This window comes from Electrophorus electricus, chromosome 18, assembly GCF_013358815.1.
Source record: "Electrophorus electricus isolate fEleEle1 chromosome 18, fEleEle1.pri, whole genome shotgun sequence".
NCBI lineage: Eukaryota > Metazoa > Chordata > Actinopteri > Gymnotiformes > Gymnotidae > Electrophorus > Electrophorus electricus.
Window position 1 is genome coordinate 13,999,034 of NC_049552.1, and position 15,319 is coordinate 14,014,352.

The 15,319-nt window shown below is 35.5% G+C and overlaps 1 protein-coding gene across 1 annotated transcript; it reads right to left on the reverse strand.

Moving 5' to 3' along the window:
- Nucleotides 1–62: 62 nt before the first annotated feature.
- Nucleotides 63–13,086, reverse strand: LOC113588721. The gene is made up of 9 exons (XM_035536485.1): nt 13,002–13,086; nt 12,604–12,922; nt 9,968–10,011; nt 6,934–7,221; nt 6,614–6,694; nt 6,248–6,385; nt 1,203–1,490; nt 883–963; nt 63–654 (listed from the first exon to the last, which is right to left on the reverse strand). Exons 1-9 carry the CDS (start codon nt 13,042–13,044, stop codon nt 503–505), a joined length of 1,434 nt encoding a protein of 477 aa, XP_035392378.1. The 5' UTR covers nt 13,045–13,086; the 3' UTR covers nt 63–502.
- Between the last annotated feature and the right edge of the window lie 2,233 nt (nt 13,087–15,319).

The window sequence follows — 15,319 nt, forward strand, 5'->3', positions numbered from 1 at the left end:
AAGCAAAGATATTCCTAAAACAAAAAAACTTTTGTAAATGTGCCTGCTGACACATTGAGCAAATTACTTTTATTATTATTATTATTATTATTATTATTATTATTATATGACCAAGAAAACTTTATACTATATAGTGACATGTTCATAGAAAGAGACATATTGAAACAAAAAAGTATAGAAAATTTAAAATAAATGCTGTATTTATTACGGGCCCATCGTCAGAGTAAAACACCCAATGCTGCAGACACAAACAAGCGACCACATGTCTCCGTACATCTTAATGAACCAATATTGCAATGTGATAACTGATATTTGCAAAACATCAAATAAAAATATGACAAAAAAAATATAGGCATTGTTAATTTAATGAATGGAATATACAGGCATGATTAATCTATGTTTAACAGTCTGAGGCACATCATCAGTAGAAAATGGAGTAAAATATATGTGAAGTATGAAACTGTTGATTTATTCATTGTTGCTGTCACTGTGATGGACTTAATCAGTGGGTTTTACTCATGAGGGGCTCCTTGTTCCAAGCGCTTCTCTTGTACAATAAAACAGACACAGAGCAGAAATACAGCACGTTTTTCACAAGCAGCACCACGTATGTCAATCTGAACAGGAAGAGGTTCTGGCTAAGCCCAGATGAACCTGCAGGAAAGAGAACAAAAGAGAAGGAAAATCACCGTGATTGTGCTTGTTGCCTTTCCTGTACACTGAAGAGTGAACACTTTATTATTTGTTCTACAGAGGCATTGCAGAGAGTGAAATTAGCATCCATGATAAACTGCAGCCTTGAACTCATTTTAACAAATGTGATTGTGATACATTTTCTAAACAAAAGTGCCTATATGAGCTGTTTGTTTATCTGTTTATTACCACGGATAAGGTTTTGCTCTTCTTTTTGACGGGGTGCACAGGTGGTGGGAGGGCCTGTCACAGTCTCCTCTGGCTCTGGTACTTCATATAAGAACATTCAACATTATAGTGGAACATAAACTTCACTGCATAATCCTTCAGTGACCTTAAACCAGTTGTTATCAGAATAGAATTCAGCTTTTCTTAAATACAAGTAAACAAACTGAAAACAAATAAAGGAATACAAAAATTTGCAGTAAAAAAAACAACTATGTAATGATTTAGTGACAGTGGTTTCAAACACATTCTGAAGAAATACAGGAAAAGCAGAGCTGACTCACCAGATATTTCATAAGGTTTCTCCTGTGTCTCGTGTGTAACTTTGCAGGTGTATTTATTGGATGTTGCTTTCTGTTGGTTTATGATGAGCATGCTGGTGACTCGACCACTGTCTTGCTGTTCCAGCAGCTCATCGTCTGCCTCGGGCACCTTTCCACCAGTACTTTCCCATGTGAACCTCACCAGTTCTGGGGACATGTCACTGGCTTGACACAGCAGACTGCGTTTCCCGTTTTCTTGTAAGGTGGATATTGAATATATTGACAATACAGGCTTCCTTGTCTCAATAGCTGTCAATTCAGGGACACAAACATATATTGAAATTACAGCATTTTGATTAAAAAAAATATTTTGCATTTGTTTGACCTTCCAAAATCATTGACATGCCAAAATAATATGAAAAACTAAATTACCAAATAAAATTAAATTTTTGAGTTCATTTCTTTTCAGTTTAGAGCAAACTTTTGAGTGGCAGTTGATTAAATGTATTAAATGTAAATGATAAATTGAAATAAAGATCACTATTTCAGTCAGTATTGCTAATTCAGTCTGCTTCAATAATGGAGGCCTACATTTTCCTTTCTTCAGTAGACTTTTCTATGTAACATCTCCAAATGCTATTCCCCAGTTCAATCACATTGTCCATCATTATCAAATATTACTGTTCCCGCTTAATTTTAAATATTGCTACAGCCATACTTTTAAGGTTTTCACAATGTTATTTTTTAATCTTTTAATTTATTGTAATCTATTAATCTATTTTTTTTAAATCCAATAATTCACTGACATTTAATATAGATGTTTAGATTTTTGCTTTGATTATATTGAAGATATCAACCTTGTAGATGTTTGAAGCACAAAAGTAGATTAGACAAGGGAAATCAAGGACCAGTGCTGAGGAACCACTGAGGTGCCGCAAACACAAATTTGACTGAAGTTAGTCTATTTGTATCTGCCATACAACACATACAAGCATGTCTTTAACCACGCCAGGTTAACGTAAAAAAGCATCACAGGAGCAGTATTTGTGCAGGATAAGAGGAATTGACAGTCAAGAGAAGAAAAAGAGGCGGATGAAGCAAGAGTGTTAGTGCCACAAAGACCAGTAGATAGATACAGACACCAAGGTGGCTGGCGGCAACGCTGGGCAGTGTGCTATGGCTTAGCACCTGAATGGTGGCAAAAACTATAGTCATGGATGGCTACTTCTAATATCTAAAATATTAAGATTTAAAAACGATGATTAATATTAAGACTTATTAATATTAGAATATTATAATATTTGGACAGAATGAAAATAAACCTTCTGCATTTTGGGCAAATTATTGTGTAAATTTTTTTTTCTTTTTTCTTTTATGCAATTTTAGTTTGAAGCTTCGATTTCAGACACATTTTGAGTGTAAGACCATACTGAGGAAAACTTTTTCTGGCCTTTTTAAATATAACTTTTTACCAATACCAAAAACCAGCAGTCATGAGGGGTGTTGTATTTTCATCCATTTAGTAAATATACAGCAGAGGAATCAATCAGTATGCTAATTTACATGTTTTATTAATATGGATCAGAACTATTTAGATCTAAGATGTAAAAATGTTTGATATATATTTATAGGGTTACATAATAAGTCTGCATCTTTGTTAAATGGTTACTAATGAATGAAAGCTTTACTTTTTAGTAATTCAGGTTAAGTTGGAAGACATCACATTTGACTTATACCTACTTATTCTTGGAGATTATATATTACTTGAAGCGTTTTTCAAATCTTGCTCCACATTAAGCCAGCACAAACGTTTTTGACTGCAATAACCACAAATAACACACTACTACTACTACTATTAGTACTACTCCTACTACTACTACTAATAACAACAACAACAACAACAACTTAGAGCTTTTAAGTGTAGAACTTATTCTGGTTGTTACATTAAAGAGGTTGGCATCATTACCTTTGCTTTGCTGTTTTAGAAAATACTGCCCGTACTACTACCTTCTTAAAAAATGACTGAATACAACCTTAATCTACATCAAAGTCTAAGATAGTTTAGGTCAAAAATTAACTGTAAAATGTGTTCATACCAGTTCCAGATCCAAATACTTTGAAGACATATATTGAATCACACTTAGAAACAGACTACCACAAATATTTTTGGTCAACTATGAGTCTACATGTTTAAGAAATGTACCAAACACAACCTGGCTGAGTGTGCCAGTACCATATAGCTTTTATAATTTATTCACAAATACAATCATTTCACTGTCATTAATATTTGGGAATCTAAAACCAAAAATTTTATGTGCCAAATGGTGAATGTTCAGTTTCTGAAACAGCTCAAAAGGACCTTTTCCTTACCTCCCACATAAAGTCTTGTGCCTGAACTGAAGACTTTGCGTACCACAGTGCTTCACTCAGAAGCAAAAACACTTACACTGCCCTTCACTGCTTTAGTCATTTTGCCTTTGCATTCAGTGAAATCACCTGCAGACAATTTCTTTAAAAAGGAAACAAAGTAACAAAATCCAGACATGAACTGTAGCATGACTTGTAGAAAAGAATAAAGAGATCTAGCACACTCACACGTAAATATGCTCACCTTACCACGAGCAGCTGTGATAGCTACCTTGCTGTTATCAGAAACCCTTTATATGCAAAACTGAATTTAATCATATGCATATCAGACACTGATAGGAGCTGCAAGGTAACCTGTATTTGCTAAATGTAAATATAAATGTGAAGGCATCTCCTAATCAGTTTGTTTGATTTGCACTAGGGGCCTATCAGGCTTCTGTGATGATCATTTTGACATCCATCAGTGCAGTACAGGCTGACAGTGCAGAGCCAGTGCAACTGAGGATGGATGGATGAATAGATGGATGGATGAATAGATGGAGGTACTTCAGCAGCTGTGCAAAGTGCTTTTGACGCTCATCTTGTGAAGGACCCCTGTCTGTAACGCCCTGTTTCTCTGGAAACCTTATGTATTTCACTACCTCTGTGTCTTTATTACAGTTCACTGCATTTACTTCCTGGAATCTTCTTTCGATAGAAATATTTGCTCAGGCAGCATAGTCAATAAAACAAAAGGCAGAGTGGATTATGACAACAGAAAGTTATTTACAAAACTGGCAGAAAAGAAGGAAGTTTAACAGGAGCTGAGTGGGAAGTCTAGTGCTACATTCCGCTGCATGCAGTTTGTTAAGGGGCCCTGCATTGTGACTGGCCTAACACAATAATATGCTACTGAATATGCTACTGAATATATATATATATATATTTTTTTAAATAAAAAAAATTGGTCAATGATATGAACCCCAAATCACATTCATTCTGAGTGGTTCCATCAATGTTTCCCATATATTGAATTCTCTTGAAAACTGAACCTTTTGTCACTGATATATGTGAATGCAACTGGAATCTTCTGAAGGTAGCTGTCTTTGATAGGTAGCATTGTGGTTTTAACATCTGGGAACAGCTATACAGCTCTGAGTGCAGCTGAGAACGGTTTGCTCAAGTCATTCAAAGCTCCTGTGCACCATGAGGAGTTGTAAGTATGGGCCGCTTGATCAAATAGTATTAGCATTGTGGTTGACACCAGGTGGGAAATAGACACATCTTTCCGGCAGCAGAGAGAACGTTAATGTGATAAAGTTCAGAGAGACAATGACAGTGATGCTGGATTTTTACTCACACTAGGATCTACTCATGCATGCAGGGACAGATCTAACAACCATAATATACACATACACACACAACACTGCGCTCTGCATGTACATAGCATAGCCTACATTTATAAACTGCTCACACATGATGTGAATCGTTTGCCATGTAGCGTCCAGCAGAACTGGCAACAGTTCTGGCATTGGACCTGTAGCCAATCAGACCCGAAGAGATGCAAGTAGATGATGTTTTATATGGCGTCATTTTGATTGGATGGAGTGAGATCAATAAAATGATACAGAAAACACTATTTTGAGTTGCAAACACCAGTGAAAAAAACAACCAATGAAAGATGGAGCACCGTTTCTATTAGTGTTTCCATCAGTCAGTGTTTGTTCATGGAGATGAAAGAATCAGATAGTTACAGTGACATTCGTGTTGAAATGATCTATTCTGCATGTAATGTTTTCTCTCTCTTACTCTCTCTCTGGGAACATTTAGGAAACATTCTCTATGCTGTACCTCTGTTATTTACCTCTGTTATACCTCCTTTGTAAAGCTTTCTCACATTATTAACATGGTGTAGCTTATTGTAGTGCAGTACATTCACCTGCATGCTGAAACACACCGTGATACCCTTAGCTCTCAAATTTATACATAATATATCACAATATAAAGCTAAATCACTACATACTATTTAAACTTAATCCAGTTTGGTGCTATCATGTTGTGATACTTCAAAATCAATATCAATATCAATATCAATATCAATAGTTTTCTTTCACTAACAATTTTGTTTTTTAATATCTAACAGTTTTACAGACTTAGTCTGGTCTTGCACAAACTAAGACTAGAATCTAATACAATAGAGATTTAAATGTTGTGTTAAGGCCAAAGAGTTAAAAAATAAAACAAGTTTTTTCTGAAGCAACAAATACCTACTTTTATTTTTTATGTTGAGTAAAATATAATGTAACAGTAGTATTTGCGTAGGAGACCTACAGAAACAGAACACTACAGAAAACAAAAAAATACAGAATTTTTTCCTCTGACTCTTATTTACACTGAAGTACTGAACACAGTCAATGCTACAGACCGAAACAATGCACAGAACCATTGTTATAACAGATTTTTAAAATGCAATAAATGAAAATATGACAAACATCAAAAAATACACAAAAAGTGATATGTAATGTGTGTTAAATAGACTGAGAAATATCAGCAAAAGAACTGCCTGTTCTTATTTCAAAATTGAAAATTCTTTAAAAATTGACTTCATTCTGAGAATTTCAAAATATAGATGTATATAGATGTAATATAGACTGAATATATTCGATGTTGATTTATTCATTGTTGCTGTCATTGTGATGGACTTAATCAGTGGGTTTTACTCATGAGGGGCTCCTTGTTCCAAGCGCTTCTCTTGTACAATAAAACAGACACAGAGCAGAAATACAGCACGTTTTTCACAAGCAGCACCACGTATGTCAATCTGAACAGGAAGAGGTTCTGGCTAAGCCCAGATGAACCTGCAGGAAAGAGAACAAAAGAGAAGGAAAATCACCGTGATTGTGCTTGTTGCCTTTCCTGTACACTGAAGAGTGAACACTTTATTATTTGTTCTACAGAGGCATTGCAGAGAGTGAAATTAGCATCCATGATAAACTGCAGCCTTGAACTCATTTTAACAAATGTGATTGTGATACATTTTCTAAACAAAAGTGCCTATATGAGCTGTTTGTTTATCTGTTTATTACCACGGATAAGGTTTTGCTCTTCTTTTTGACGGGGTGCACAGGTGGTGGGAGGGCCTGTCACAGTCTCCTCTGGCTCTGGTACTTCATATAAGAACATTCAACATTATAGTGGAACATAAACTTCACTGCATAATCCTTCAGTGACCTTAAACCAGTTGTTATCAGAATAGAATTCAGCTTTTCTTAAATACAAGTAAACAAACTGAAAACAAATAAAGGAATACAAAAATTTGCAGTAAAAAAAACAACTATGTAATGATTTAGTGACAGTGGTTTCAAACACATTCTGAAGAAATACAGGAAAAGCAGAGCTGACTCACCAGATATTTCATAAGGTTTCTCCCGTGTCTCGTGTGTAACTTTGCAGGTGTATTTATTGGATGTTGCTTTCTGTTGGTTTATGATGAGCATGCTGGTGACTCGACCACTGTCTTGCTGTTCCAGCAGCTCATCGTCTGCCTCGGGCACCTTTCCACCAGTACTTTCCCATGTGAACCTCACCAGTTCTGGGGACATGTCACTGGCTTGACACAGCAGACTGCGTTTCCCGTTTTCTTGTAAGGTGGATATTGAATATATTGACAATACAGGCTTCCTTGGCTTAACATCTGTCAATTCAGGGACACAAACATATATTGAGATGACAGCAATTGTTGTAAGACATTTATTGTATGGGTAACAAAATTATAAAAAAAAAATATACACATTTTTGGGGTTCATTATTCTTTTGTTATGGACAACACAATTACTGGCATCACTGAACTGATTTTAAGAAAAGCTTTTGAGTGTAGCTCTTCTTTTAAGTGAAGCTCTTCTTTTAAGTGTAGCTCAAAGTGTAGCTCAAACACTAAAACAAATCTTAAATTAAATGACTGATTTGCTTTATACACTTTTCTACAACTTACTTGAACCTTTGAGATTGCGTCATGTTTGAAATATTCTTCATACATATCTGAAGTAAAATTGCTTCTTTAAGGGTGACTTCTTTTCTTTAAGTATAGCTCTTCTTTTAAGTTTATCTCTTTTAAGGGTCACTCTTCTCTCAAGTGTAAATTTTAAGTATAGCTCTTCTTTAAGACCTTCTACTCAGTGTAGCTTTTGATGAGTCATGCATTCTGGAGGAGCTGTCTTTTAGCGTTTGTTGCAACTTTGTTGAATATTACTTTAGATATAGCATAAATCTCTAACTCAATAATTTATTTAACACCCATTGTTGTATTCACTACATACATTGTAGATCTAAATAATGTAAATAAACAACAATAATGTATATTTGCATTTTTACTTACTGTTATAAGTATTTTGAAAAATACATGAATGTTATTACATGACAATGATTTACTTAATGTTTCTTTTATGTTGTACACTTTTCTACAAGTTTTCATGTTTGAAACATGAAAAGCCATCATACGTATCATACATACAAATTGCTTTTACATTATGCTAAGTTTTGAGTGACAGTTACAGATTTTGGAATGTAATCTTTTGCTGCCGTGATTGGTCTTGTTCTGTATGAATTTGAGCAATCTGATGATGTGGTTGGGAACACATGAGTTTGACTACACACCATGTATTTGTAATGACCTGCATAAACCTGTTCTTTTTTGATGACCGTAGATGACTGCATAGTGTTTTCATATTGTTTTGGTGATGCTACCTCTTTTTGGTGCTTGGTTTTATAGTTGTTGGTAAATAGTGGAGCCAGCAGGACATGGAACACTCTCATTTAATAGTAATTTTGGAAAACGGGGCCCAGTTTGTTTACTGGTTTGACCCTCTGTTGTTTTAGATAAGATAGTTGTTAATGATTATTAAAGTTCCTATTAAAGTTTTAAATACTGGGGACACCAATTTTCTATGAAGTAATTTACATTACTAGGTCCATCAGAATTCTTGGTACTCACTGGTGGACTTCACCATACAGGTTGGCCAAAAGCATTATTTTGGTCTCATTTGACCACAGAACCATTCTTCCTAATTTTTCATAACATTTATCAAGCTAGATATATATATTTGGATATAGATATTTGTATATTGAGGACTGTGCAGCATTTGGGTTTGGAGGTGTTGATTTAAATAAGTTTGGAGCATGAAGATAGAGTTTCAGGGAGATGAGATTCATGTCCCCACCAACACTTGATGACAGCCAAAAACAAACAGCTAGATGGATCATTAAACACCACTATTGCTAATGTTAAAATGTGTCAGGTCACTGCCAGCTTTATAACTACTGGGATACACATAATATTACAGGCAGATTTTTTATGTTCACATTTAGGTAAAGGGGTTTGGCAGGTGTTATATATTTATACCCAGAGAAATATGATGTCATAGATGGCTTTAAAAATTAGTAAAAGTTCAGAGTGCCTTTATAATTAAATTAGAAATAGGAAGATTATTCTCATATATTTTGGGTACTAATTATTGGTACCAACCATCTTGGGACACAGATATCTTTGATTTCTCCAATTTTACCTGTGTAATTTTATCTTGTTTTAATTTCATTTGAGAATGTAAGACTTAGAAACAACAAAAGTGTAAAGACTTTTGAGAGGCACACTAATTCAATCCATTTAGTATACATACAGCAAAAAAACCTAAACAAAACAAAACAAAACTATAAATGTTACAATTAATATTTTGCAATATTATTAGTATTTCATAATATATAATACTCTTAGTACTCATAAAAGCATATTCACATGGACTAGGACTTAGATCTAAAATATAAAGTGTGTTTGTAAAACATTCATAGGTTAGCATATAGGCTTACATTAATGTTTTCTGGTCTATTAAACACTTTACTTTGAAAAATGACTTAAAGGTCTAATACGCAATGGTTCAGGTAAATTTCATTACATAATTTACATTACATTTATGCTATATTGCCACAAATGCTTAGAGATTACAAATTTATTGGCATCATTTACATCATACACTATCCTATGCTATACTGAGATTTTTTTCAAAATTTTATAATAAATCTAATTTAATATAAATCAAATTTTTTGAGCATATTTTTTTCTCATTGAATTTAAGTTGTTGCTTTCAGGTGGAGGAAAATAAGACTACATTTAAAAATGTGTTCACAAAATACTAAATACACTCTTATTCAACATTACCCATCAAGTTAATTTAGGCAGAAAAGACTGTGTGATGTGTTCATACCAGTGACGATTAACCGTGTTCCAGATCCAAATAGTTTGTAGTCGTTGTAGCTTGAGTCACATTTAGAAACAAACTACAGCAAATACTAACAACTGCTTTTAATCACAAATATCCTTTCTGTTGTCATGAAGCTGCTTAACATCATCTCTCAATTTCTGAAGCAGTTTAAGAATTCTTTTTTCTTACCTGTCACCACAAGTCTTGTGCCTGAGCCAAAGTGCTTGATCCAGTTCCACAGTGTATCTCTCAGAAACAAAAACACCTGCACTCTTCATACAGCCAGAATTTTGCCTGCTGGATTTGGTGTCAACACTGACAAACACTTTTTTGGGGAAAAGAAATGTGACAAAATGTGAATTCTAAAATGACCTTGACCAGGAGATTTAGCCAAGTGTAAGGAAATGTAGGACATTCATATGAAAATAATTTTACCTTATGACCTATGATGTCTGCCATACTGCTATCAGAAGTCCTTTATATACACTGCCTGGCAGTGTATATATGTATCGAAGATGATGTTTCCCCACTGCCCTTCCACTTTTTAATAATGCGTTGGACAGTTCTTAACCCGATTTTGGTAGTTTTAACATTCTCAGCAATGTTTTCTCTCCTTGATGCATGACGATCATTTGACCCTTCTGGAACAGATTATTATATTTTCCACGACCACAGGATGTGTCTTTTGACATGGTTGTTTAACAAATGAGAAGCTACTCATTCAGTTAAGGTTAAATAACTTGTTGCCAGCTGAAACATAATCCCCCATGGAGTAATTATCCAACAGGAGGCTCTTACCTATTTGCTTAGTTAAAACCAAGTGGTAAATCCTTGTTTTTTGGCCAGGCAGTGTACCAAAATTAAACTAATCATGTGTATGTCAAGCACCACTAGATGAAGAGCTTAATAAGTATCATATACATTGATTATTATAAAAAATATATGATTTCTTACATCATTATTGCCTATTCAACAAAACGTGCCATTTTTAACAGCTGAATGCAGAGGACATTTGGAACTGATACATTTACAATACTTTCAGGTAGATAAATAGATAAATAAAAAAAAAATAAATAAATAAAAATGCAAATGTATGTAGTGCAGCCTTGGTCAGGTAAATATTTTATAATACAAGAGTTTCTGTACAGGATGTGAGTAATTAGTGTCATTGCGGTAATTACAGGATGTGAGTAATTAGTGTCATTGCGGTAATTACTCTCCCAGCATGCACAGTAATACACTGCAGAAAGGCTCTTTTTCACTGTTTTCACCCTGATATCATAAGCATTATTCCGCTTATCTGGTTTGAGTAATGCCGTGATAATTTAACGGGGTGTTACAAAGGCCAGCTCTGTCTCTGTAGCTAAAATGATACTTTATGACCAAAGGTATTTGGACATTCTTTCCATTTACAGATAAATGCAATTTTTATTTATTTAGTTTTTTGTGAAATATGAATATTAGCTTTGGTTACATCCTTTTGACATCACCCCTCTTCTCATTTCAAATCCACATCATTCCAGGTCAATATAAAGTTTTATTTTAAAAAATCTTATTTTTTAAATTTAATTTTATTATCCTTTTAAACCCACAATACGAACTGTCATTATGTTTATATCTAGTCAGTGTGATTAAATCTTTCAGTTAATATAACTTCCTGTTGTTCAGGTCTGGTGTCTGCTTAGGGTTACATATTGTGAGAGTTTCTGTACAGGATGGGAATATTTAATGTCACTGTGGCTGTCCCAGCAGGCGCAGTAATAAACTGCTGAATGACTCTTCCTCAGTGTTTTCACCTTCAGATCATAAGCATTATTCTGCTTATCTGGCTTCACCGTGAACTCATTGGCCGCGGGGTAGTTAGGATCAGGAGTGATGCTATTGCCTCCTTTATTGACATACAGTATCCTTTTAAAAGGTTCACCGTCTTTCTGTTGGTACCAGTGTACATAATTGCCGTCACTCAGATCGGTCACTCTGCATCTGATAAATGCACTTTTACCCTCTTCCTTTGTCAAGGACAATTCTCTTTGGTCCACAGTCAGTCCCAGTATAGCTGCTGGGATCAACATTATAAGTTATTTTAATATTTCTTTAAGGTTTTTATGTCTTTCTTTTCTAAAATTTTTCATGTCTGCTTTAAATGGTACTCACCATGTGTCAAAGATAGAAGAGCCACGTATATATGTAAAAGCATTATCAATTTTTTATAAAAATGATAACATTATGCAAGAATTATATAAACGAATGACTCTCATATGCACTCAGCTTCAATATATTCAGCACTGTGTAATGAAAAAATCTCCTAGCTATAAAATGATGTCACTTCCTAAAGGGGTGGAGAAACACCAACATTTGCATGATTTGCTTCTTGAATTATTTCTGACTTCTAACCATCTTATCAACAATATCAGAAATTCTTTCTTGTAGCTGTGATTGAGATGTTTTGTTTGAAACCTGCTGTCATCTTCTTAGGATACAGAAATGTTTTTACATAGTTGTAGGATTGTTAGTTTGGTGGTTTTTACATATTCTTCTTAAAGGTTTTGGGGTGTTTAATAAAAGTTAAAACATTTACTTTGCAGTTAAAACTACACAAAGATCCTTATTTATTAATAAAGTAAATTTCATTTTAAATATACAGTTTATATTTGCTTACTGTAAATATTTGCTTACTGTAACATTTGGCAGAATATATTTACAGCTAACATCTAAAAGTTCTCAGTTAATGTTCTTTCCTGCTGTGGACCTCTAGGTCTCTGGTAATGGTTTAATAGTGTGAGAGTTTCTGTACAGGATGTGAGTAATTCCTGTCACTGTGGACGCTTGTGTCCCAGCAGGCGCAGTAATAAACTGCTGAATGACTTTGTTTCACTCTGTCCACCTTCAGAATATAAACATTCAGCTGCTCTTGCTTCACCGTGAACTCACTGGCCTCAGGGTGGTTACGATCTCGAATGATGTTAATACCTCCTTTATTGATGTACAGTATCCTTTTAAAAGGTTCACCATCCTTCTGTTGGTACCAGTGGACATAGTTGCTGTCATTCAGATTGGTCACTGTGCAGCTAATAAATGCACTTTTCTTTTCTGCCTTTGTCACGGACGGGCAACTTTGTTCCACAGTCAGGCCCAGTACAGCTGCTGTGATCAGTACGGAAAATAAGTCATATTTATATATTTTTCATTTTTAAATGTCATGTCTGCTTGAAATGGTACTCACTGTGTGTCAAAGAGAGGAGACCCATACACACTTGCACAAGCATCTTTAACTGACTGATAAATAAAATAACTTTAAGAAAATGCTCTCTCACACAACTGAACTTCAGTGCTGTCTGTGGGAAACATTTCTGAGCTATAAAATGATGTCATTTCCTGAGGGTGGAGAACCCTGGGATATCTTTACATTCAATTGCTTCTTAGTTCTTGGTTTGTTAAACCATGTCACAAGTATCCTCCTATTGATTAATGAGCTCAGATCGATTGGTTCTAGACCAAAATCTTCTGCCTTCATTTTTCTTCTGACTACATGTGGCTGTATCGTTTGCTTATTTGTCTGTTTGCTTGGTTGCTTTATTGCATATTATTTTAGAGATTTCTTGCATACGTTTATAGTGTTTATAGAATATATACGTCACATCCACATGCTGTGCAGAGAAAACTGCACTGACTGAACAAAAAGAGTGTCATATCTTTTATTATTTCTTCTTGTAGCCAGATTAAGGTTTTCAGATAATGTTCATTCCTACTGGTATTGCTGGGGAGCCAGAGCTGTCTACCATAATGATAAGCTGCTTTGTGAGGGGATGTTTCTACCTCTATTAAGGTACGTAATAGTGATTGTGTGGTCCAGTCACTTTGCAGCTCAGAATTGCAGTTTTGTTCGTTGGCTTTGTCAAGTATAGCCCTCTAGGTGTTCCACTGAAAATTAGTCATTTTAATATCTTGGAATATGATGAATCCCATGTTTAACACCCTTGTTTGATTTGGTACTAGGAGGAAATGTGCGCTGAGTGGCAAAACAAACAAACAAACAAACAAACAAACAAACAACCCCCCATAAAATGACATTATTTCCTGAGGGTAAAGAACCTCTGAGAAGCTGCATGAATTATTTAGGTTGTATATTATTTTCTGACTTGATACACACAATGGGAACTCTGGAAAGGGAAATGGTTTCTTTTAGGACATGATATTTAATTGTTGAAGTGTTCATCAGGACACAAGAAAATATTGTCTTGCGGCTGTGGTGTCTGCTTTTTGCCTATTCCTGAAAAGGCGTTTTGACATACTCCGTGTGTGGCCCTTGCCATATGATCACTAGCTACATGCACACCAAGGCTTGTACAATAATTTATAGTACATTTTACATTATTGTACATAATTTATATACAAGCAGTAACATATAGCGAGATAGCGTATCAAATATTTGAACCAGTATTGCTGAATTGTTATGCAGCTTATGTGAAAACGTCTTTTATATTGAGCAGATGATGCATTTGCTTGAAATTATTTTTGTACCTGGAATCCCATTGTACCTGGGGTCTCCATTATAGACCTCAGGGGTATCGATGTGATACTGAGCGGCGCTGGCCCACTAGGGAAAAAGGCTCACCAGCCTCGATGGTGCGGCTCACAGAGAGAGCCTCACACAGCTGGCTAGACGGTCGACTGTGGACCGAACGTGACTAATCTCGAAGAATTCCCGCTGTCCCCTACTGATGGGGACCGTGTTAGACCAACGCTTCGGTAAGAACCGGAGCAGTCGCAGCGCGGAGCTCCGACACCTGCCCGGAGAGAATGAAGCGCCATCGTAGCTCGATAAAGGTTTTATTAGGCTTAAGCGAGCGAATGAAAAACAAATATCAAGGCAGGGATAAACTCAAAAGCAAAGACTCTATAATAGCAGCCGTCTTCGTCGTTAAAGCGTATGCGAAACGCAGGAGCCATGTTTCTGTGGTCTTAAATATCGACAGGCAGATGTACGTAGCTGGGGCAAGAAAAAGGAGATTGGGATCTAGGGAGGTGTCCTGTGTGGGATTGTGGTGTGTGTTCTGCCGGATGGGTGCAGACCGGATAGTGAAAAAAGGCCTAGACCTATACAAAAGAAACTGATCAGTGTTGACATATTTATTTTATTGATATCCTTTTATGGTAATGATCCCTTTACCATTTTAAATTCAAATATCACCAGTAATAAAAATGCTGAATACCACTACAGGAATTATTAGATGATTTTTGTCTAGTCAGGTGTTTGGAGAATGTAACATCCTGTTGCAGACCTTTCACTGCAGCTTGTTAGATCTCCTGTTAGATCTGTGTTAGATTTCCTGTTTACGTTCACATTAAAGTCATCCTTAGGGTGGTTAGGTCCATTGGTAAGATCAGTGCTGTCTTCCTTAACGTAGAGTATTCTAGTGAAAGGTTCACCTTCTTTCTTCTGGTACCAGTGGACATAATCACCCCTGAACAGGCCAGTAACCCTGCAGCTGATGAACACACTTTTCCCAGCTGTTCACTCTGAGCCACTGTCACTCCTAG

Bases quoted from the DNA above. Each gene is read 5' to 3' on its own strand.
- LOC113588721 (XM_035536485.1), bottom strand. From the start codon at position 13,044: ATGCTTGTGCAAGTGTGTATGGGTCTCCTCTCTTTGACACACA. The intron at 7,222-9,967 runs GTAAGAAAAAAG...CTGAATTGACAG, and splicing joins CACAAGACTTGTGGTGACAG to ATGTTAAGCCAAGGAAGCCT. The intron at 6,695-6,933 runs GTGAGTCAGCTC...TCTTATATGAAG, and splicing joins GAAACCTTATGAAATATCTG to TACCAGAGCCAGAGGAGACT.